We start from the raw sequence: 21,644 nt of genomic DNA, 5'->3' as shown, positions 1-21,644 counted from the left end.
TAAACAAAGTTAGAAAACTATGGCTTCCCCCACCTGTCGCAGCCTTCTGCCAACATTGGGCTCCTGCGGTAGAGTGTGGGGGTGTGTCTTGGCCTTAAGCCTGAGAGCCAGGCTGCTGGGATATAAACCCGTGGCTGCTACGCCAAAGAATTGATTTTAAAATGTGCTGTATTGGCCCCAAATGCTTTAGGTTCGATTTTACAAAAGTAGGCGTGGAGCACTGGAACCTATGACCAAGGGCACTACATCCTGCCAGTCAGACCACAAACAGGTAGGGTGTGTATCTGCCTACCAGTGGGCAGGTTGAGTGTACACAGAACAGCGGACAGTGGAGTCACCATCACCGGAGAGAGAACAAGGCTTTTCTGCAGCTCCTCAGGGTCCACGGACAGACTCCTCCTTCTCTCTTAGGAGGTAAAATTCCAGAACTACACCTGCCCTGGACTTAAGTCCCATCCAGCAGTTACTGTAAGCAGATTTTCCTTAGAAAAACTGCGATCTCCAGCTGCCCTTTCATGTCCAAAAGGTGGCGCTATGACATCAAGGCCGAGCCTCAGGAGCCAAGCCCAAGTGCACGTGGCTCTGAAGGTCTCCACCGCTGTGAGTTGGGGCCCTTGAGGAAGGACCAGGCGGGAGCTGGAGCAGCAGGAGGTCATAGCGGCAGGAAGGACACTGCGACTTCCTTTCGCTCAAGGCTGACCCCAGCTCTCTGGGTTGTAGCAGGAGCTATTTCCCTGCAGAATTTCAGAGGGAGCAGCTGTTCCCACGCTGACCAAGGGCGAGGGATCAGCGCCTCTGTTTGTCGCTGCAGTTCACACAGTGACCTGAGGGTAGGACACTGCTGATTGCTCTGCTCGGTGCTGGAGGCTGGCTCAGCTGTCGTTCAGGCATCAGCCAGGCGCTGAGCCAGCCTCCGGGCCCTGCAGTCCCTTGCAGGTTCGGGCCAGCTCCTGGAGAGGAGTGTTCAGAAGATCTTAAAGCCCTTCAGGAGGGTCAGGGTGGGAGCCTTGCGCTTGCTCTGGGCACGGGACGACTTGACTGTGACCAGCTTGGCCTGGGCCACGGTGGGCATCTCCTTCAGGCTGACGGTGGACAGAGTGTTGAGCGTGCAGCTGGCCAGCCCGTGCCGGGCGGTGAGCGGGGCCTGATGAGGGAGCAGCGCCCGCTCCTCCGAGATGAAGAGGGGCCGGGCTGGGGCGTTCTTCTCCAGCTCCCGCCTTGCCTCCCGTACCGCCTCGTGGAAGACGTGCTGCACATGCTCGAAGTCCAGGCAGGCGGAAACCTCGAAAAACAGGCATCCGAACCTGCCGGCCAGGGCTGCGCCCTCCGCCTGGGTGACCTGCCTGGGGTGCGGTGGAGCGGGGAGGCAGAGCATCAGGGCCAAGCTGTCCACACTCCTGGCGGATCCTGCCCTGCACCTGACTCCCCACTCACTAGCTGGGTGGCCTGGGGCCCTGGTCATCTCTCTGAATCCCAGTTTTCTCATTAGAGCAATGGCACAATGACACTTGTCTTTTGGGATTGGTTGAATTAGGACAGTTTGTGCACCTGCAGAACACAGCAGGTGGTCCTTGACTCTAAAGGTCCCTGTGGCTAAAGGAGGAATGCCTTCCTAGCCCATGCCTCCTCTGCCAATGCGGATTTACCCTGGCTAGTGGGATCAGCCCAATAGAGAAAGAAAAATTTTTTGAACTGCTACAACTGCCACAGAATCTACAGGGATGTGGCAGATCGTGTGTGCCTCAGGCTTGTGGGTGGCAGAGTGCTCATGGGAGGGCCGGGGTAGGCAGGCTAACAGCATGGACTGGTCAGAGTGGGGCAACTTAGGAGGAAGGAGCCAACCACACCTGCTTCCGGTAGGTCCATGCCACCTCCTGGGATGCGGCATTGAATATGGGGGATCCTGGGCCTTGGAGGAGAAGGAAGAGGAAAGAGAGGAAGGAGGAGGAGGCTGGCTCGTGGATAGGGCAGCTTCTAGAAGGGAGAAGAAGGTCGCCAGGATCTTGGGAGGTTCCATTGGCTGAATCCTCCTGATCACCACCCACTGCTGAGCCTCCCACCCGCTGCCATTCTTTGGGGAGGGGCGGGTATGGCACGGCTGGTGAGTCAAGACAATGGCACCATGGGTGGGAAAGGGTTTCTGAGCCAAGGTCAGAATGCAGGAGGCTGGGGTTGGACTAGCTGCCCAGGCTACTACTCCATGCAGGTGGAATGAGATGGGGGCAGGGAGGTGGTGGGGGTATCCGAGGGAGCCAGATATGTGGGGAAAGGGACCTTACAGTTTGCTGTTAGAGCAGGTTGAATCTGCAGCCCTGTCACGGCGGGAACTTGGTGATCTTTCAGCAGTAAGGCAGCTGAGCGTGTCGGCACTGTGAGAGTGGGTGCGTGGGCCAGTAACACTGTTCTGCTCCTAATTTCACTGCAGCCTAGTGAGCCTCTGACTTGTGGCTTAGGAACCACTGCTCTCACTGCCTTTCGGCTTCTTAGCTCTGGGCGCTCATGGAGGTCATGGCCTGTGCTTGGCTAAAAGATACACTGTGGGGGGCCCGGCGGCGTGGTCTAGCGGCTAAGTCCTTGCCTTGAACGTGCCGGGATCCCATATGGGCGCTGCTTCTGATCCCGGCAGCTCCACTTCCCATCCAGCTCCCTGCTTGTGGCCTGGGGAAGCAGTCGAGGGTGGCCCAAGGCTTTGGGACCCTGAACCCGCGTGGGAGACCCGGAAGAGGTTCCTGGTTCCCGGCATCGGATCGGCGCGCACTGGTCCGTTGCGGCTCACTTGGGGGGTGAAACATCGGATGGAAGATCTTCCTCTCTGTCTCTCCTCCTCTCTGTATATCCGGCTTTCCAATAATAATAATAATAATAATAATAAAAACAAACAAACAAAAAAAACCCCCATACACTGTGGGTATCATCAGATCCCGCCCCAGGAAATCAGGATGTTGCCCAGAAGGAAGCTGGCAATTGGGCAGCTCCTGTGGTTTCGTCTGAGCCCTCATCATCGTAGCTATTTGTTCCTACACCATTTGGGAGTGATCCCTTTTGGAAAGACTTGGGTTAGGACAGGGGTCTGTGGTTTCTCTCTGTCTCTGAGGTTGACTTGCTCACAACCCAGGCTTGGTATGTCCTCAGAGCCCATCTCCTTTGGCTTTAACACCACTCTGCTCCCCACACTTGCTGAAAGATGGCTTGTCTACATCCAATGTCTTGGGAGGTCCCATCCGTGGTCTTTTCTCACAGGACCACCTCTCCCTCCTCCCACTGCCCCGCTAGATGAAGGATCCCACCAAAGGAGGAGTCTTGGCTATCCCAGTCAAGGGGCCTTTAGGGGCCAGGGGAAGCCATGAGCAGGTGGACTGGCTGCCCAGGAAGTGGGTTCAGGGCTGCAGGGTCTGCCAAGGGCAGACAGCAGTCTCAAGTGTCTGAGGACCAGGCTGGCCGCTGGAACGCATGGACAGGCTGGAGTGGAGTGGCCTCCGAGGCAAGGCCTGAGGTCAGCTGGAGGGAGCAGGCCCTACCCCACAGCATTCTAGTTCCAGATCTTTTCAGGCACTGTGATCCAGCCACTCTACTCTGAGCTGCCCTCTGGCCCAGTCCGTGACCTCTGCCTCAAGTCCAACCCTTCACTCAGCACAGCCAGCGGTGGGAGGGAGCTGGGGGTCAGAGTTTGAGAGAGGTGAGTGTTGATTGGACTTGCACAGACACCGGACCCAAGGAGCCAATCAGAGCCTCTCTCTGGAATTAGAATTGAACATGAGAGGACTAGTGAGCTCCCGACTGGGCCTGGAAGGCCAAGGAGACCCAAGCCAGAAAGCACAAGGCCAAGACAGATCACAGAGTAATCTTGCTCTTGACTTTCAAGATCCAGCCCCTCAGGTGGCTCAAATTCCCTTTCCTTCCTCTCTACCTTCCTCCCCTACCTAGCAGGGCATTCCAGTTCTGACCAGGAGGCAGTCCCTGCAGTCCCCCCACCCCTGTGGGATCGCATGCTCACCGGTACTGGGCCATGTCCAGCTTGTTGCCCAGCAGCAGGGCAGGGAAGCCACGCTGTGTCTCCTTGGCATGCAGGGCCAGCAGCTCCAGGTAGCCGCTGCTGCCCTCGAAGCTCTGGCGGCTGTCCACGCTGTACACCACCAGGAAGGCATGAGCCCAGTTCAGGTAGCGTTCGCAGTTCCTGGGGGTGTCCTGGGTGAAGAAGAGAAGCCCCTCGCAGGGGCAGGGAAGGGGGTAAAGGCCTTCACCTGAGCTGCACTCCCACCCTCCACGCCCACGTCTGCCAGCTGCCTGCTTCCCCAGGATCTTTGTATATTGTCGTCACAGAGCCCTTCTCAAAGGGGCACTTGACTGTGGCTCTGGACTGGCATGAAAGGAGGCTTTGTCTCATGAGTCATCCCTCCCACCCACCATCCATCCAGAACCTTGAAGACCTTGACCCCTTGCGCACAGAGCCAGGGCTCCTGGCATTGCTGCCAGAGACCTGGTAGCTGTCCCTGATGCTGCTGGTTTCAGGTCAAGTTCATGCTGCCCCTTTGAATTCTGAGAATCACAGCCGGGGGCAGTGGGGGGGAATGGCAAGGGATGACAAGGAGATGTGGGTGCTGGGTTTTCAGGAGAAGGGGCTTGTTCCAGGAGCATCTGTGTGAACAGGTATACACCTGTCTCCACGAATCAGCCCATTGCACAGGATCTCAGAGCTGATCCAGAAACTGCCAGATCTCCCCAGCCCCTTGTCCCATAGACAGTCTTTTCCTTTGGTAAATGAAGGATTCAGGCCCAGGGGGCACAGCGCCCCCTCAGGGTCACACAACAAACTGCAGCTTAAAGGGAATCCAAATTCCACCCCCCTACCCCCCAACCCCAGGCCTGGGTCAGGACTCCTCAGGGGGCTACACTGGCTCTCGGCCATCTGTGTGGAGCAGGTGATGTTACCGGGTCTGCAGTGTCCATGACCCTCAGGTGGATGGGTTGGTGGTCCACGGTCTCCTCCGAGCTGTAGGTATCCTCTGTAACACATACAGGCAGCTGGGTCAGAGGCTTCAGCTCTCACCCTCATGGGGGATGCGGCAGGACCTTCCACCTGCAGGGCTCAGAGCATCAGAGCCACTCAGATAGCACGGCCCCAGGGTACAGAACCACAGGGACAATCACTCTATCCCCAGCCCTCTCCTATGCAATGGCCTTTGAGTAAAGGTGACCCTCAGCTTTCCCCAGAGGCCCTCTGCCCCTGGTCACCTCGCTGAGCAGAAATAGGGTACTCCCTGCCTTCTCCTGTAGCACTCATGTGAGCAGGCAACCCCAGATCTGGACACAATGCCAGCAGGGGTGGGCCACATGGAGGTGTAGGAGCTGTACTCCCCAAGCCCAGGGCTCTTCCACTTGCTGCTCCCTGGACCATAGAACCCCCCCACTCCCCCAAGGGCACATGCCACATGATGATAGGAGGGGAAGTCAGACCGTCCCTAAGTTTCCCCAAGGTTTTGCAAGCACTTCTTGCCCTTGGGACAGTGCAACATATCGGAGATGTGGAATTCAAGCAGCCTCATCAGCTGCACAGCTTGGCTGAGTCACCTGGGCTGTCAGAGGCCACTTCCTCATTTTAAAACACGAATAAGACGACAACCTGGGCCTGTGACAGGTGAGTGCTGACTGTTCGCTCCTACATTAATTAACTCACTGGAGGGTCCACCTCTCAGGGCTGTGTGAAGGCCTGGTGGGCCCTGGGCATATAGCCAAGTCCGCTGTCAAGGCCTAAAAAGGTCTGCCACGTGTTTGGTGCTTCCTGGTCAACAGGGCAGCTTCACACTCCTGTGTGATTTTTTTTACAAGTTTTTATTCTGGAATACCTTTATAGATACACATTGAAGCTGCAAAATAGTAAAGGATTTCCTATGCACTTTTACTTGGCTTCCTCCAAAGTAGATGTCCTATATAATCACAGTACAATCAGCAAAGCCAGAAATGGAGCTGGCTGTCATACCATGAGCTAAATGAGGGACCTTATTTGGACTTCGTGAGCCATTGCTATCTTGTTTTTTCCAAATCTTAAGATATCCAACCTGAGAAAGCAGGAGGTGGCCAGAAGATAGGCCAAGAGGACCTCATCAGCACCCCGGCAACCATTCTCCCTGCCGCCACCCTTCACCTGTGCCATGTGCCCACATGCATGAGGGTACTTGGTCCTTGCCTTTTCTCTGAGGTTCTCTCTATTCCATGTTACTCACCTCCTGGGCAAACCTGGACATGTTCTCTGCCTTCCCAGCAGCACCCATTGGGATGGGAGCAGCCTCAGAGCCAACCAAGTTCACAGTCAAACTCTCTCCTCCTAGGGCCACTAGCCGCCAAGCCAGGCCCTGGATGCCCTCCAGATCCGCTAGCCTCCAGCATGAATCACAGACAGGCTCTCGTCCCTAGTCCCTTTGGGGACTTGGATAAATAGCTGCTCTTATGCAAAGACAAAAAAAAAAAAAAAACTGATGGAAAGTATGCCCCAAATGTTGAACTATATTTGGTCCAAGAAGAGCTGCCCCTAGATGTCTCCATCTTGTTCAGATTTGTCTTTGTTTCCCTGCCAAGGCTGGCTGAGTTCCCTTATAGTTGCTTCCCTCCAGAGGTGCAGGGTCCTGGCCAGCCAGGCTCCGGGGTCCTGCCATATCTTCCGGCACCATGGCCACTTCTGTTGCCATTGGTTCCTTGGCTGAAAGAACAAGGCAAGGCCCAGAGCACAAGGGAACCCATCCCAGGCCACTCAGCACCCTACCAGGCAGAGGATCACCTGGGTGGGCTGATACCCCCTGGGGACTCCCTTCCGCAGGAGCCCCAGATTATTGGGTCCCCCGACTCAACCTGCAAGGAGGGAGAGGGAAGGTCAGGAGCACTAGTTCCCCCTGGGGATTGGAATACAGACGGTCAGGCCGGAAGGAGCCACAGAGGTCATCCTGGCCAGCCTCCCTTCCCACACCAAAGCTTCAGAGTCTGGGGCTAAGGGCATCCTGTCCATTACAATAGTGACCCGGCTTCCCATCACTGGCCCCACCTCACGGTACTGCTGAAGGGCTTCCTTACTTCTCCTTCTAGTTAATACTCTGTGCACTTGCATGGGAAAAGAGTGGTTTCCCACGTTCTTTATGGTAGTAATAATGTCTTAAGGTACCAAACATCTCCTATCAGAGTGCTGGGTTCGAGTACCGGTTGCTCCACTTTTAATCCAACTCCCTGCTAATGCATCTGGGAAGGTAGAGGAAGATAGTCCAAATCCTTGGGCCCTTGTCATCCACGTGGAAGACCTAGAAGAAGTTCCTGGCTAATGACTTTGGCCTGACCCAGCCCCAGCTGTTATAGCCATTTGGTGAGTAAACCAGTAGATGGAAGAGCTCTCTCTCTGTATCTCTCTTTCCCCACAACCTTTCTGCTGTTCAAGGAAGTAAACAAAGACATCATTTCATTTGTTTATTTCAAGGAAGCTCTGCTCTGAGTGTGTGATGCCTCAAAAATGGTGTCTCCCTAGTTAAGTGGAATGAGGGCAAGAGAGGTGAAAGCTGGAGTTTCTCCCCAGCCACGCCAGGAGAGATGTTTCCAGTCCTTCTGCCAGAAGACAGCATTCTCTGGGAGCCTCCACCCTCTCCCCAGATGCTCAGCACAGACCAAGCCCCACAGACCAGGCATGGATCTCTCAGTCTTCACAACGAATTTTATAGCACAACGATGAACAGCTCTGTTTCCCCAGTCCCCCTGCAGCTTGCTCCTGCTGTGGGAAAGGGAACCCTCCCTGATGGTGGGATGCAACCTCTGAGACATGACCCTAGTCTCCCAAAGCATCCAAGAGAAGGGTCTGGTGGCCTTCCTAGATCATATCCTCTCAGGGTGGAGTGAGAGACCAGAAGCTACGGTGACTAAGCCCCCCATGGGTGGCTCTTCTCCCCTACAACACTCACCCACCCATTCCAAGGCAAGTCCACCATTCAAAAATGACTCAATCAGGAAGCTCAACCTATGGCATGGGTTCAGCTGGTGGGACTCTGTGCCAAGGAGAGACACTGGGTGCAGGGAGGAAGGAACTGGAGCCAAGAGATGCCAAGAGGATGCCAGGTCCAAACTTGAGGACCAAGAGACCCTTTCCAGTGCAAGCCTGGCCCGTGCAACACTGGATGCCCTTGGAAGCACTGTCCTTGTCCCTTCCCATACATTCCAGCCCATGATGTCCTTTCCCTTGCCACCTACCCACCTCACCCCTATCCCTAATTCCTCCATTCTAAGTCTGGTACCCACTGTGGTTTCATACTACTGCATCCTGTGCTCTGCTATCTTGGGAGGCAGCCTCTGCTCCTCGCAGGGACTCCCCTCAAACCACTGTGCACCCTTGGCCCAGAGGCCTCATCTGGGTGGTAAATAGAGCCAAGGTGCAGGTGTGGAACAAACCATTTGGGAGCTGTTAGCTAGGCACCTCCCCACTCCACACCTGGCATTTCATTTTAGATCGCCTTTGAGAAGGGGATTCTGTTACTTTAGGAAAGAAATAAATTTTTAAGGGTCTACTCCCATTATAAGTCTTCCTACTTTTATTTCTAAATCATTTATTTCTTTGAGAAGCAGACACTTAGAGAGAAGAGAACCTATTCCCACCCATGGGCTCATTCCCCAAACACCTTACAATGGTCAATGACAAAGCCAGGAACCCAGAACTCCAGCCAGATCTCCCACATGGGTAGCAGAGGCCCAGTTCCTCAAGCCATCACCATCACCTCCCCAAGTCTGCATTAGCTGGAATCTAGGGTCAACAGTTAAAGCTGAAGCTCCAACCTAGTCATTCCAATGTGGGACACAATGGTCCTAATGGGCATCTTAAATGCTAGACTAACCTCCAGCCCAAGAAGCAGCATTTTTACACCACAAGCCTCAGTATTTCTGGGGGTCTCTGCCCCAACACAGTGTTCAGCATCACTCTGAGTAGAACTGAGGGGCCAACAGGCACCAACAGGTGACGGGGCACCTTCCTCCAGATGTGCTGGTGGCATTCCACCTGGGGCCTGCCACAGTGGAGGCAGCCTCCGACTCAGGTCAGAGTCCTGGGTTTCCTTTGAGGGTCATTGGGGGAAAATTGTTGTGAATTTGAGGGAAAAAGGAACCCAAGGGTGTGACATCTTTTATTAAAAGAGCAAGCTGATCCAGAGTCCCCTTCCTCGATCTTACTCACAGCCAAGCTGGTGCTCATCCAATTTTGCTTCTATTCACTTTCAATGTGAGGGTTCCATGTCAGAGGTTTTTAAGGAAAAGGTCTTGCTGCTTAAAGATAATTTTTATAAACACAGATCTGGTTCATCTAAGAGGTTTTCAGCCACTACACATGGGAAAGCCAGCTGAGAGAAAGAAAAGTCAACATGCATTGAGTGTCTACTGTGGCCAGATCTTATGCTTCTGATAATTCCTTACATCCTCATGGTCATTGGCTGAAGTCTCTTCTAGCCATTTTACAGGTGCTAGCAAATAGCTCAGAGAGGTTAGCTGAGTGGCATTACGGTTACACAGTCAATATTGTTAAGAGTTAAATTCAGCTCTGATCAGCACCAAAGAACGTGTTTCCCAATAGACCATGATACAGCGAAACAAACAAAAACTAAAGCAAAACAAACAAACAAACAAAAACCCTGCACGTCTGAAACATGGGACACAGCAGCCAACACCACTGGAGACCCTCTCAAATGCCTGGCCCAGCGTTCCTGGAAAAGAACGCTGAGTGACTGCATGCAGAACACCACCCATCTGGAGGTGGGCATCTAGCTATGCCTGGTTTTCCTATTTTCACCATCAAATCTCATCCATCTCATTTGTTGGGTCAACATGCATCTCTCAATTCTCTGAATCAAGCCACGTCCAGGCCATCTCAAGCAGACTGTGGAGGGGTATTTATAGACCTTAAAACATTTTTCCAGGGCAAGCATTTGGTACTGCAGTCATCGTTACCCCTCAGGACCCCTGCCTCCTGTATGTCAGTGCCTGGGTTCAAGTCTTAGCTTTGCTCCCGATTCCAGGCTCCTGTGGATGCCCTGGTGTCGGCACCAAGCATCTGGGTCTCTGCCAACCACATGGGAAACTTGGACCAAGCTTCCTAGATCTTGGCTTAGTCCTGGATCAGTTGTTATAGGCATTTGGGGAGTGAACCAGCAGATGAAAGATCTCTCTCCCTTTCTACCTTTCAAATACACTTACCAACAAATACATTAAAAAAAATTTTTTTTCCTCCATGGGCAGGGTCACCCTGGTTGATGCTCCCTTCTGGTCAGCCCTGAGGTGCCCCGCATAGGGCCCAGACAGGTCCCAGGAGAAGTGGTTACTTACCCAAGTTGGGATCATACTCGCTGATGAACCTCTTGGTCAGAAACTTCACTGTCAAGGCTGCAAGAAACAGAAAGCTGTTGGCTGAGTCTTCCCAAGGCACACCAGGCAGCTGACCCCTGGACCCGCCCTGCTCACATGTGCCAGTCCTTTCTTAGCTTGCAGGTTCCCAAAGCTGACACCAAACTCAGCTCTTTGAGGAAATAAAGTGGGGTGGCTGAGAAGTCAGTTTGAAAGACCCCAATGACATCAGGTGACTGCAGAGCCGAGGCCTTATAGGTGTACTCTGGTTTGACTGGCTTCTTTTTTTTTTTTTTTCTCATGGCAAGAAAATCAGTGAGACATAAACTTAAGGGGTGTCTGTGAACTTGTACTTGGGGGTCAGTCCAGACCCAGGGAGCCAGTTAGGATCAACCTGGTAAGAGTCCAGCAAAACAAACAAATAAACAAAAACAAATAAAAACAAAACAAAACAAAAACCAGCCTGGACAAGCCTGGTGGGATTCTGATGGGGGGCAGGGGCAGGATCCAGCCAGATAGGTCGGTGTCCTGGGGTAACATGCCCTGGCCCCCCTGTTCCACATCTCCAGTCTTGGCATTCTCCGAGGCCTCCGCTCTGGCCATGGGGCCCCAGCAGAGTGCTGGCCTCTAGAACAAAGTCCTCCCTGTGGAATGCTCTGATTTTTTTGGTCTAGAGTCTGAGCAGGGCAAGGGCTAGCCGACCATCCCGGCACTCTTTCAGTGTCAAGCAACATTGTCAGGCAAATCCTTAAAATTCTTTCCTAGGATTCCTAACAAGGTCGGTTTGCAAAGCAACACCCAGGGAATACATATTTTAGAACTGAAATTTCTCCATTTAAAGTAGTCACTGGCTTCACAGAGCTACGGAGTGCAAGTTGATTTCCACTGGGAAGGGGACAAATCTCTTAGGTAGGAAAATCCAGGATTGCAGAGCCCCTCCTCTGAGACAGGGGGACCCTCCACCTTTCCCAGGGAGAGGCACAAAGTATTCCCCTCAGCCTGGTGTGGCGAGGATGGGCTGCAGGAAGCCCCTAGCCACAGGAGCCCCCTATGTCAGCCAGCTGTTAGAGACCCTGCATGGCAGGTGGGTGGGCAGACCCTTGTTTCTGGTGTCTCTGCCTATAGGGACAATGTCCCTTCTCCACCCCTGGGTGACAGCTGCCAGGAGCAGGGAAGGCAGCGGCCAGTGTTGGCAGAAGTCATCTTAGCGTTGGAAGCCCTGAGAATCTGGTCCACTAAGGACAAGTTGCAGCCACTTCTGCATCCAGGATGGCAAGAAGCGTGTGTGTGTGTGTGTGTGTGTGTGTGTGTGTGTGTAGGGGGGTGGCTTGAAGCATCTGATTAAAGCTAGGTGGTGTGCTCGGAGTCCCAACAGACATGGGACAAGGGGTGGGAGGAGTGGGACTGCACCTTTGGGTGGGGGGTGGATTCCAAACACTTGTGGCCTCTCGTCAATCATCCCACCCACCCCTCATCCCCGCACCGGGATCTCAGGGAATACAATTCCAAGGCTCCAAGAGGCACCCAGCAGGGTCCTTGTTGCCAGTCATCAAGACTGCTGGCCCAGGGCCAGGAGGTGGGGTGGGGTGAAGGTGGTGGAGCAGGAGAGAGGAGCAGAGAGGTGTGGAGATCCCAGGCACAAGTGGCAGCAGACAGTCGAGGGAGCAGAAAAGAGAAGAGATCCAAGTGATGGAGAAACCGAGGCAGAGGAACTAACCACGGCGCCCCGCCAGACCCATCTGGCAAATAGTGCAGGAGAGGACCCAATCCCCGCCAGACCCTGCCCCAATTCCCAGACTCCAGTGCCCTCTCCCCCGACCGCGCCACTCACCGGACTTGCCGGCCCCGCGGCGCCCCAGGATGGCCAAGTTGACCTCAAGGGGCGCGCTGTGCGCCGCGCTACCCGCGCGGGGCTTCCCGAACACGGAGGTCATAGCGACGCGGCGGCAACGACCCGCGTTCCCGGCCCCCGAGAACCGCACGCGGGATCCCCTGCGCTGGCGGACCCCAGGAGCCGAGCGCCCAGGCGGCCGCGCCCCCCGCTGCCCCTGCGGAGCCGGCGGGAGAAGGAGGAGCAGCCGGCCGGCGGCGGGCGGGGCGGCGCGGGGCTCCGCCGGCAGAACTCCTTGTAAGGGCCGCTGGGGCCGCCCGGCGCCGGCATGCTCCTCCCGCGCCCTGCCGGCCAGCCGCGTCCCCGCCTCGGGGTTGGGCCTCGCACACCAGGCTGGGCTCTTCCAGCCCCGCTGGGAAGAGCCAGACACTGTGAGTCCCGGGCGGTAAGGGTGGGAGGTAGAGGGAATTCGTTCCTAGACTTGCCCAAACGAACATCCACTCAATCTCTTCCCACCAGCAGGAAACCTACCCCTCTTTCTTTCCCACCAAGCCTGGCCTGCCTCCTCCTCCAGGAAGCTTCCAGGGTTCGTCTTCTGCCTTGCCCTCGCTTGGTGCTGGTGTGGGGGTATCACTGCAGAACCCCAGCTTGTTGGAGGACTGTCCGGAGGGCCCCTCACTAGGATTTCCTAGCCAGTGTAGGTTCACTTTAGACCCAACCCGTGCTGGTGGGGTACCTGCCATTTCTTCCTGAGGGGGTTCCTTTAGTGGCAGATGTTTGTGGCTTGTTGTGTAGATGGGGTGTTGATTCTGAAACCCACCCACCCCCAACCCCCGCTTGCCTACAAGTGTTCCCTGTAAGCCTGAAAGGACTCACCTACTCACATCCCGTGGGTTGAACACAGTTGTGCTGGAGACAGGGCAAGGGCCTCCCCTCCTGCTGCCTAGTCTCTAGGATCTGGTATCTTCCTTGAGGTATCAGTGTACTTGTGTACAGGAAGGACAGTTGGGCCTTGCCGCTGCTTGGGACTCAGCTCCCTGATAATGAAACCCTGGCTGGTAGCAGAAAAAGTACTTGGGTCCCTGCCACCCATGTAGAAAACATGGATGGAGTTCTGGGCTCCTGATTTTAGCCCGACTCAGCCCCAGTTGTCACAAGCAAGTGGAAACCGAACCAGTGGAAGATAGATCTCTATGTATCTTTTTATTAAAAAATTTATTTGCTTTTATTGGAAAGATAGATTTTACAGAAAGATCTTGCACCTGTTGGTTTGCTCCCCAAATGACAGCAATGGCCAGAGTTGAACTGATCTGAAGCCAGAAGCCAGGAGCCAGGAGCCAGGAGCCAGGAGCTTTTTCCAGATCTCCCACATGGATACAAGTTCCTAAGGCTTTGGACCATCTGCCACTGCTTTCTCAGGCCAGTAGCACGGAGGTAGCTGGGACACGAACCATAGCCCATATGGGATGCCACTGCTTGCAGATGAAGGTTCGGCCAGTTGAGCCATCACACCAGCCCCTCTATCTTTCAAATAAGTACAAAAAGATTGATGTGGACAGAAGAGAAAAGGAAACGTGAAAGTCCATGATGTGACTCAGGCCTGGTAGCAAGATAGCATCAGCCCTTCATGCCTCACCACCATCTAGGACCTAGCACGTCTGACTTTTGGAATGCGTGTCAGGCTCAAGCAGGAAGGGGTATGGGAGCCTCAGAGCTCCTCTTTGCATCCCTTCCCTCCTCTTTCCCACCCACTTATCCCCAAGAGAAGCCAAGGAAGTTTAGTCCAGCGGGTAGAAGTTCAGGGTCAGGGCTGGACAGCAGTAACTTCCCACTGAGCAAGAAGGGAAGCAGGGCGGGTGCTTCTGGGAGAGCACAATAAAACCACGTTTTTATGAAAACTCTGGGGGGTGGGTGGGATAAGCTTAAATGGCACCCTCAGGCCAGAAGACCTCACACAACAGCTAACAACCTCTAGTTTTCTTTAAGAGAAAGTGGGAGCCAAGTTTTAGCCACTTCTTGGTACTGGCCCTGGGAAGAGAGTCTGGACGGACTGTGTGGAAGGACAAAGCTCATTGGAGTATGGCTGGAGGGAGGGTGAGCTGGGGACCTGCACAGGCCCAGCTGCGGAAGCCTGACCTGGCCACATCCTGGTGTGTGTGCTGCTGGGGACAGGGGCTTGTCAGCACCTGCTTACTCTCAGGGTCCTGGTCTTCCCAACCCAGGCCAGGTGGGTGTTCAGAACAGTGGGTGAGATGCCTCTTGGGCAGCCCACATCCCATATCCAAATGTTTGAGTCCTGCTTGCTGCTAATGCATACCCCAGGGCTGGGGGCAGCAGATGATGGCTCAAGTGCTTGGATCCTGGCCACCCACATAGGGATACCAGACTGGAGGGAAAAAAATGTATTTATTTATTTGTCAGAGTTACACAGAGAGGAGAGACAGAGAGACTCTCTTCTGGTGGTTTGCTCCCCAGGTACCTACAATAGCTGGAGCTGGGCCAGACCAGAGTTGGGAACCGTGGTCTTTCATATGGGTGGCAGGGGCCTAAGGATCTGGGCCATCTTCTGCTGCTTTTCCCAGGCCATTAGTAGGGAGCTGGATGGGAAGTTGTATGAGATGCCAGTGTCACAGGCTGCTGCTGCTGCTTTTTATTTATTTTTTAAAAAATTTCTTTATTTGTATTGGCAGGCACACACAAGAATCAGGTCTGGGATTACCTTAGATGAAGTTTCTTTGGGGATCTCCCCAACTGAATTGCTGGACTCAGATCCGCAACCATTGAGAGGATGGCAGTTCCATGGTCTGACCGTGGAGTGTATGTGTCAGAGCTGGGCCTCTTCAGTGGCTTGGACAGAGCAGTGGACGGCATATCCAGGTGCACATGGAGGATATGGCAGTGCACTGGAGCCCGCGGAGGACACCTGGTACCACGACAGAGAACAGAACAAACTGATCAACTACCAAAGCCAAGTGTTAACAGTGAAAATCTGGGCAGAGACGCTAGGGTGGACTATGTCAGCCAGTGGATTCTGGAGTGATTTCATCGTGCTTGGAGTGGTGAGACTGGCAGTCATTCAGAACAGTTGAACTATCGAAACCTCTTGAGCAGGACCCTCAGAGCGTGCCCCACATCAGGAACCCTGGGGTGGTGTCGGGTGGCTGTCCTCCATCCCAGATACAGAGGCATTTGGGAGGCTGGGTGTGGCTTCTCTGCTTGTCTCTCCTTCCCCCAGATACAGGAAGCAAAAAAAATTAATGTGGAAATGGTGATCTCATCTACCTTCCCGTAGCACTGGACCCTCATTACTCTAATCAACTATCATCAAAAATAAATATAATTAATAAAAATAAATAAAATACATGCAACCTTTAAAAAAGATTTATTTATTTTTATTTGAAAGGTGTATTTAATAGAGGAGAGACAGAGTGGCCTTCCATCCGCTGGTTCACTTCCCAAATGGCCACAATGGTTCGAGCTAGGCTGATCTGAAGCTGGGAACCAGGAACTTCTTCCGGGTCTCCCACGTGGTTGCAGGGCCACCCTCAGCTGATTTCCCAGGTCACAGGCAGACAACTGGATCGGAAGTGGAGCAGCCAAGACACAAACTAGAGGCAGGCTACAGCGTTGTTGTGTTAAACCACAACATTGGTGCCAGGAGACCAGGATTGGGTTTCTGGCTCCTGGGGTGTTAGCCTGGCCCATCCCGGGCTACTGCAGGCAACTGGCAAAAAAACCAGCGGATGGACGACTACTCTCTTTATCTATCTCGACTTTTCAGAATAAACTTTAAAAGAAAGAAAGGAAAAGCCTAAACACTTTGGAGCCAGCAGAACATGGGAGCTGCAAGAAGGCAGCTTCTAGCAGTGTGAGCCCTCCATAGCTACAAGTGGCTGTCCTTGAGGGAAGTGAACCCCCAACATTGACTGTAGCCAGGCCAGGTCAGGGGGTGGGCGGAGGAGTGCATAGCCGCCTCCATCATAACTTGTGTGGTGAGATGAAACAACATTTATTTTTCTCCTTCTTTGGAGTTGGTTCAAACAGGTTACCAGTCAGCTACCACTCAGTTGAGACAGCTCAGTGCCTGAAGCCTGCCCCTGCTTCCTGCCTGAGCCTGGGGAGGAGACCCATGCTGCCTCACTGCCGCTAGCAGCCCCTTTCCCGGCTGCCAGTTGGCTCACCTGCCAGAGGCTTGGCAAGCATCCAGCATTGTAGATTGGACAGGTCTGTGGCATCAACTCCCTATTGTGAGACCCCACACCAGTTTCTCTACCTTTCTGGGCCTCGGTTCCTCAGATTTAGGGATAGAAGCAGGTGTTTGGTTCAGTAGGGCCGTTTAAGCTTTCACGCGGGGTGCCCACATCCCATACCGGGGTGCCTGAGTTCAAGCCCAGCTCCACATCTGATTCCAGCTTCGTGCTAATGCTCAACCTGGGAATCATCGGTTGTTTGGGTCCCTGCCAGCCACATGGGAGACCCAGATCAAGCTCCAGGCTCCTGGGTTCATCCTGGCCCAGTCTCAGCTGCTGCAGGCATTTGGAGAATCAACCAACAGAAGTAGGATCTGTGCCTCTTTCTTTTTCTCCACCTTTCAAATAAATTTTTAAAATAAATAAATAAATAAATAGGCATAATATTAAGAATTAGATATGAAAGTGTCCCACATGCAGATTGTCCCACAACTCAAAAAAGCAAATGCTCGGCCCCCCACTCCTGCAGACATGAATGGCACACACTCCACACTCCCTGACAGAGGAATTTGGGCCCTCATGCTCAATTTTTTTAAATGTTATTTATTTTTTATTTGAGAAACAGTTATGGCAGTGCTGGATTCAGACCCCAGCTACAGGGAAAAAAATCACAGGGGGGACATGACAGCAGCTCAAGTAGGTCACACAGACTGTCTACTCTCTACTGGGCTACTGGCACTGCAGTTAGAAGATGGAAACCAGAACAGGTTGGACAACTCTTTCTAGCGAAACTTTGCAATAGGTTCCTAGGTTTGTGGATGCACCGAGGCGGACTTTGTGAACGAATAGACCTTGAAAAGATTTTCTCAATCCTGGTGCAACAAAGTCAACAATGTCTCAACTAATATCCTTGGAACACTCTTTAACACTCTTTCCCACTTCGGGGTCTCTAAGGCATCATCAAATGATTGTCTCCTAACCCGAGGTGCTGATGTAGTTTGACAGCAAGGAGTGGCTCTCTCCCTCTCATCCCCTGCAGATACAGGAGAAAAACAACAACAAACAAACATCTGTCCCACCACCTTCCGTTATACCTTTGACCCTCTTCTCCTTTATCAGAGGCCCACATGGGTGTGCAAACCTCTCAATTATATAGCCAATATTCAAAAGAAAATTGGGCTTGACGCAATGGCTCAGTGGCTAAATCCTCACCTTGCAACTACTGGGATTTCATATGGGTGCCAATTCATGTCCCGGATGCTCCATTTCCCACCCAGCTCCCTGTCTGTGGCCTGGGAAAGCAGTAGAGGACGGCCCAAAGCCTTGGGACCCTGCACCTATGTGAGAGACCCAGAAGAAGCTCCTGACTCTTGGCTTTGGATCAGTTCAGCTCTGGCCATTGTGCTCACTTGGGGAGTGAACCAAAGGATGAAAGATCTTGGACTCTCCTTCTCTCTGTAAAATGCCTTTCCATTAAACTTAAATAAATAGTTAAAAAGAAAATTAAAAATTAAAAAAATTAAGGCAGAATTACATAAAGAGAATGAGCGAAAGAAAGATCTACTCTGGTTCATTCCGCAAATGGCTACAATGGCTAGGCCTGGCTGGTCCAGGAGCTTCTGGGTCTTCTCCATGGGGCAGGCCCAAGAGCTCGGGTCACCCTCTAGTGTTTTCCCATGTACATTAATAGGGAGCTGGATCGGAAGTGAAGCAGCTAGGATTTGAACTGGTACCCATATGGGCTACTGGCACTGCAGTTGGAGGCTTAAACTGCTATGGCACGGCCCTGGCCCCAATGCTCAGTTCTTCTGACTTCCACAAGGCTGTTATGGGGGCAGAGGCACAGCACTGAGCCCTGCAGTGGGAGCATGCAGCAGGTACTCAATAGCTGTCCTGGAATGATCAGGTGGGGCATGTACAGGTCTAGACATGGAGGGCCAATGAGGTGCTCCAGGAGCCACTCCACATGAAGCCAGGTTTCTGGAAAGGCTTAGTTAAGTTGATGCCTTCCCTGGAGAGCCATTGTGAAACCATGTCTGTGGTCTTGCAATGTGAAGTGCAGATGTCAAAGCGAAACAGACCCATGCTCCACAGCCTTCGAAGTGAACAACCAAGATCTGGCAAGGTTGGCTCACCTTTGCAAGTGAGTGTGGTACCAGCGTTCAAAGCACACACAACCATCTGGACTCCTAGCCCAGTGCTCTTCCTCAGGTCCAGGCAGCCTGTCAGTGCCTGTAGGAACACCACTGAGGATGGAAAGAACAGCCAGTCTCCCAGGGCAAGGGCTGGGTCTCCCATGGCATTGTCAGGACTCGGGTTCCACTTGACAGATTCCTGCTGTTTGCCTGTCATTGTGGTTGGGCTGGGGTGGTGCTCTAGAGAGCCGCAGTCTGAGCAGACTCCTCCCCTGGTTCCCACTCCCAGCCCGGAACGGAGTGGGAGGCTGATGTGGGGTCGGCCAGGGCCTGGGAAACTCTGTGGGCTGCCCACAGCCAGGCTAGTTCCTTGTCTTCTCCAAGTCCCAGAGGGACACTCAGCCTCCAGGAGGAGGAAGCTCTCACTGCTGGCAGCCTCCGGCTGGACCTGGGTGTACTTAGCCTAGCCTCAGAACCACAGTCCCACCCGGAGGACCCCTCCCCACCACCCAGCTGCTGGAGGTGGGAAGTGGGCGGTGCATGAGCCAGCTGACTCAGGCCAGGGCTGGGCTTGGGGAAAATCTGAGAACTCACGAACGAATGAGCAAGTGAGCTTCAGTGGGGGAGGGGTTTACATTCTTTGTGCATCTTACCATGGAATGGTTCCATCTGGATGTGCCTGCTGACTGCTAGATGTCTGGGACACCCTGCTTGGGAGGCACCTGTTCTCCCAACACTTGTGCTGTAGCCCCATTCCCTGGGATTCAGCTCCTACGCATCCTCGCCCTTACCTGAGCCCCAGAGGAAACAGCTGAGGCAAGGCCAGGGCAAGAGAGGGGCAGGTAGGCTGGCGTCAAAGAGCAGGGCCTGGAGTTAATGGGTGGGGTTTAATCCAGTCTCATGTCCTCAAGACTTCCAAGCCTTGCTTTTTTTTTTTTTTTTACCTCTGAAATGTGAAGGCAGATATCCTCCCGCTACCACTTGGGTCACCAGGAAGGGTACGGTCAGGAGCTGGCCTTGCAGACAGAGGGACTGATACCTGCTGCCTGGGCATTCCAGGCCCTTTCAGGCAAGCGGAGTAGTTGGCACCATGCCTGGGACAGTATTTGTGGGGCTTCCACTCACCCACTCTGCCTCACCGTCCTTCCCTTCTGGTACTGCCCCTGGGGTTGAGTGCAGACATTTCTGGCTGCCTCCCCTAGGCCGCTGGCTTCCCAGGCTCACACTGTGGTCCCCACATCCAAGCCTGGGCTTTGAGGAAGGACACTGGGTGGATGTTTCCTATTAGGGAAGGCGCCTCTGTGTAGCTCTGCAGATTTGCACTTGGGAGCGTCTTTGCACCTATGTTTCCTAACAGGGTGAAAGTTTCCCTGCTTTCCTGTTGTTTACTACTTGGCCACTGGCTGGGAAACACCCCGTGCCAGAAGGCGGCTTGTAGGTTGTCGGAGTCCAGCTCCAGCCGAGAGTTCGGAGCTCGGGAAGGGTGCGTGGAGTCGGCGATAAAGAAAGACACAGACACTGACACTTGGTGCGTTCTCACAACAGCCCAAGAAAAAGCTGTCCTTTTTATTTACTCAAAACCTCACAAGCTTCTGCACAAGCAACTAATTGTTCTATTTTTTTACTTCAAGACTAAGGGGGCATGTACAGACATTCGGTCATTCCGTCTGCACTTCAGGGCTAAGCAGGTGTCCCCAGAGATAATTCTTTAAAACACTGTATTCATATTCTTCAAAGCAAGCCATTATTCATTCTTCAACAGTAGCCATGGAGCGGCAGCCAGGACTCCAAGGCCAAGGCACATGCGATTACCTGCTAATCAGTAGTACATTCCTACCACATTTCTATTTCTACAACTTGCCCATTATTCAATGGGAAAATAGTTTACAAGGGAAAAAATATAAATCTAAAAACAAAAATTACAAATATTAAATCCCTCTACAACTATAGACCCTGCAACCCCATAAATAAAACAATAATCAAAAACATTTTTCTTTAATAAAAGCATCCTTAATTCCTCTAGCTAAAAATTAAAAAAGCGGCTAAAACAGCTACATTTTCTATGCTCCAAAAAATTGCAAAAACAGGCTAGCCTATAAAATAACAATAACTATACTTATTGCCATAGCAATTTCAGCTCTCACTCCCATCACTTGCATTCCCGTGGGTCCACTGGGTGCTACCTGACTGGCCAGGCCCTTGGAAAGGAGGCAGATCCGCCTCACCTGTGACCTCCTGTCTTCCTGCTGCCTCCTGGCCTTGAACCAGTCATTATTTTAGGGCAGGGCACTTGTGCAGTGCTCCCAACAGTAGGTGAAGACAGGTGCCTGAACTCCTCCTGAGTGGCAGATACAGTCCCACCCAAATCTGGGCCTCAGTTTTCTCACTTGCAGAGTAAGAAGGCAGGAGCAGAAAGAAGAGATTCACTAAACTTCCTCCCATTTGACAAGTAGCTGGCTACGCAGGAAAATTCTGACTAGTTGGAAATGTTAAAAAGTGCCCTGGGGGTGGTCAGCACGAGACCTGGAGGCTTCCAGTCTCAAGCTATGAGACACTAGGTTAGCCCCCCTTTGCTCTCAGTTGTCCACTCTGTACATGGAAGTGCTGAACCATCTGCGCTGGATGTTGAAATGGGGCCATTCTAGTTCATGGTGTTGCTAGAAGCAATCCATGGAGAGTGTCTATTAGATGGGGCGAATGTGGATGCTTCAAAAAGTTTGTGGAAATGAAATTAAAAGTTTATTTTGGTGCTAAAAAAGGAGAAAACCATACATAGGTTTCTCATAATAGGCATTGTCCATGAACTTTTAAAATTTACTTATTTGAAAGACGAACACACAAAAACACACACTTCCATCTGCTTGTCCACTCCTCCAAAATATGTAACAGCTAAGGCCTGACTTCAGGTCTCCCATCAGGGCGTAAGGAAGCAGGAAAGCAGTTAGTTGTGCTTCCTCCAGAGTCTGCATTGGCACAAGGTTGGGGTCAGGAGCAGCCCGACAGAACCCCACTTCCAAATGGGACACTGGCATCTGAACTACCCGGCTAAATGCCTGCTCCTCGAGAAGTTTGTGTGTGTGTGTGTTGTGTGTTTATTGTGTTGCCGCGGCTGGCCGGGCTCAGGCCTTGACCGCGCAC

The 21,644-nt window shown here is 52.9% G+C and overlaps 1 protein-coding gene across 1 annotated transcript; it reads right to left on the bottom strand.

Annotated features, from left to right (window-relative positions):
• Positions 1 to 516: 516 nt before the first annotated feature.
• On the bottom strand, positions 517 to 12,384 carry RASL12 (RAS like family 12). The gene is made up of 5 exons (XM_004577984.2): positions 12,182 to 12,384; positions 10,333 to 10,389; positions 4,930 to 5,003; positions 3,995 to 4,185; positions 517 to 1,343 (listed from the first exon to the last, which is right to left on the bottom strand). The coding sequence occupies exons 1-5, from the start codon at positions 12,282 to 12,284 to the stop codon at positions 965 to 967; spliced, it is 804 nt and encodes a 267-aa protein (XP_004578041.1). The 5' UTR covers positions 12,285 to 12,384; the 3' UTR covers positions 517 to 964.
• Between the last annotated feature and the right edge of the window lie 9,260 nt (positions 12,385 to 21,644).

Source organism: Ochotona princeps, chromosome 6, assembly GCF_030435755.1.
Source record: "Ochotona princeps isolate mOchPri1 chromosome 6, mOchPri1.hap1, whole genome shotgun sequence".
Lineage (NCBI taxonomy): Eukaryota > Metazoa > Chordata > Mammalia > Lagomorpha > Ochotonidae > Ochotona > Ochotona princeps.
The sequence above is the reverse complement of the archived record's forward strand: the minus strand, read 5'-3'. Positions and strand labels throughout refer to the sequence as shown.

Coding starts and splice junctions, on each gene's coding strand:
- RASL12 (XM_004577984.2), bottom strand. CDS start 12,284: ATGACCTCCGTGTTCGGGAAGCCCCGCGCGGGTAGCGCGGCGCACAGC. Junction 10,390..12,181: donor CCGCGGGGCCGGCAAGTCCG/GTGAGTGGCGCG, acceptor TGTTTCTTGCAG/CCTTGACAGTGAAGTTTCTG. Junction 4,186..4,929: donor TCATGGACACTGCAGACCCG/GTAACATCACCT, acceptor TTCTTCACCCAG/GACACCCCCAGGAACTGCGA.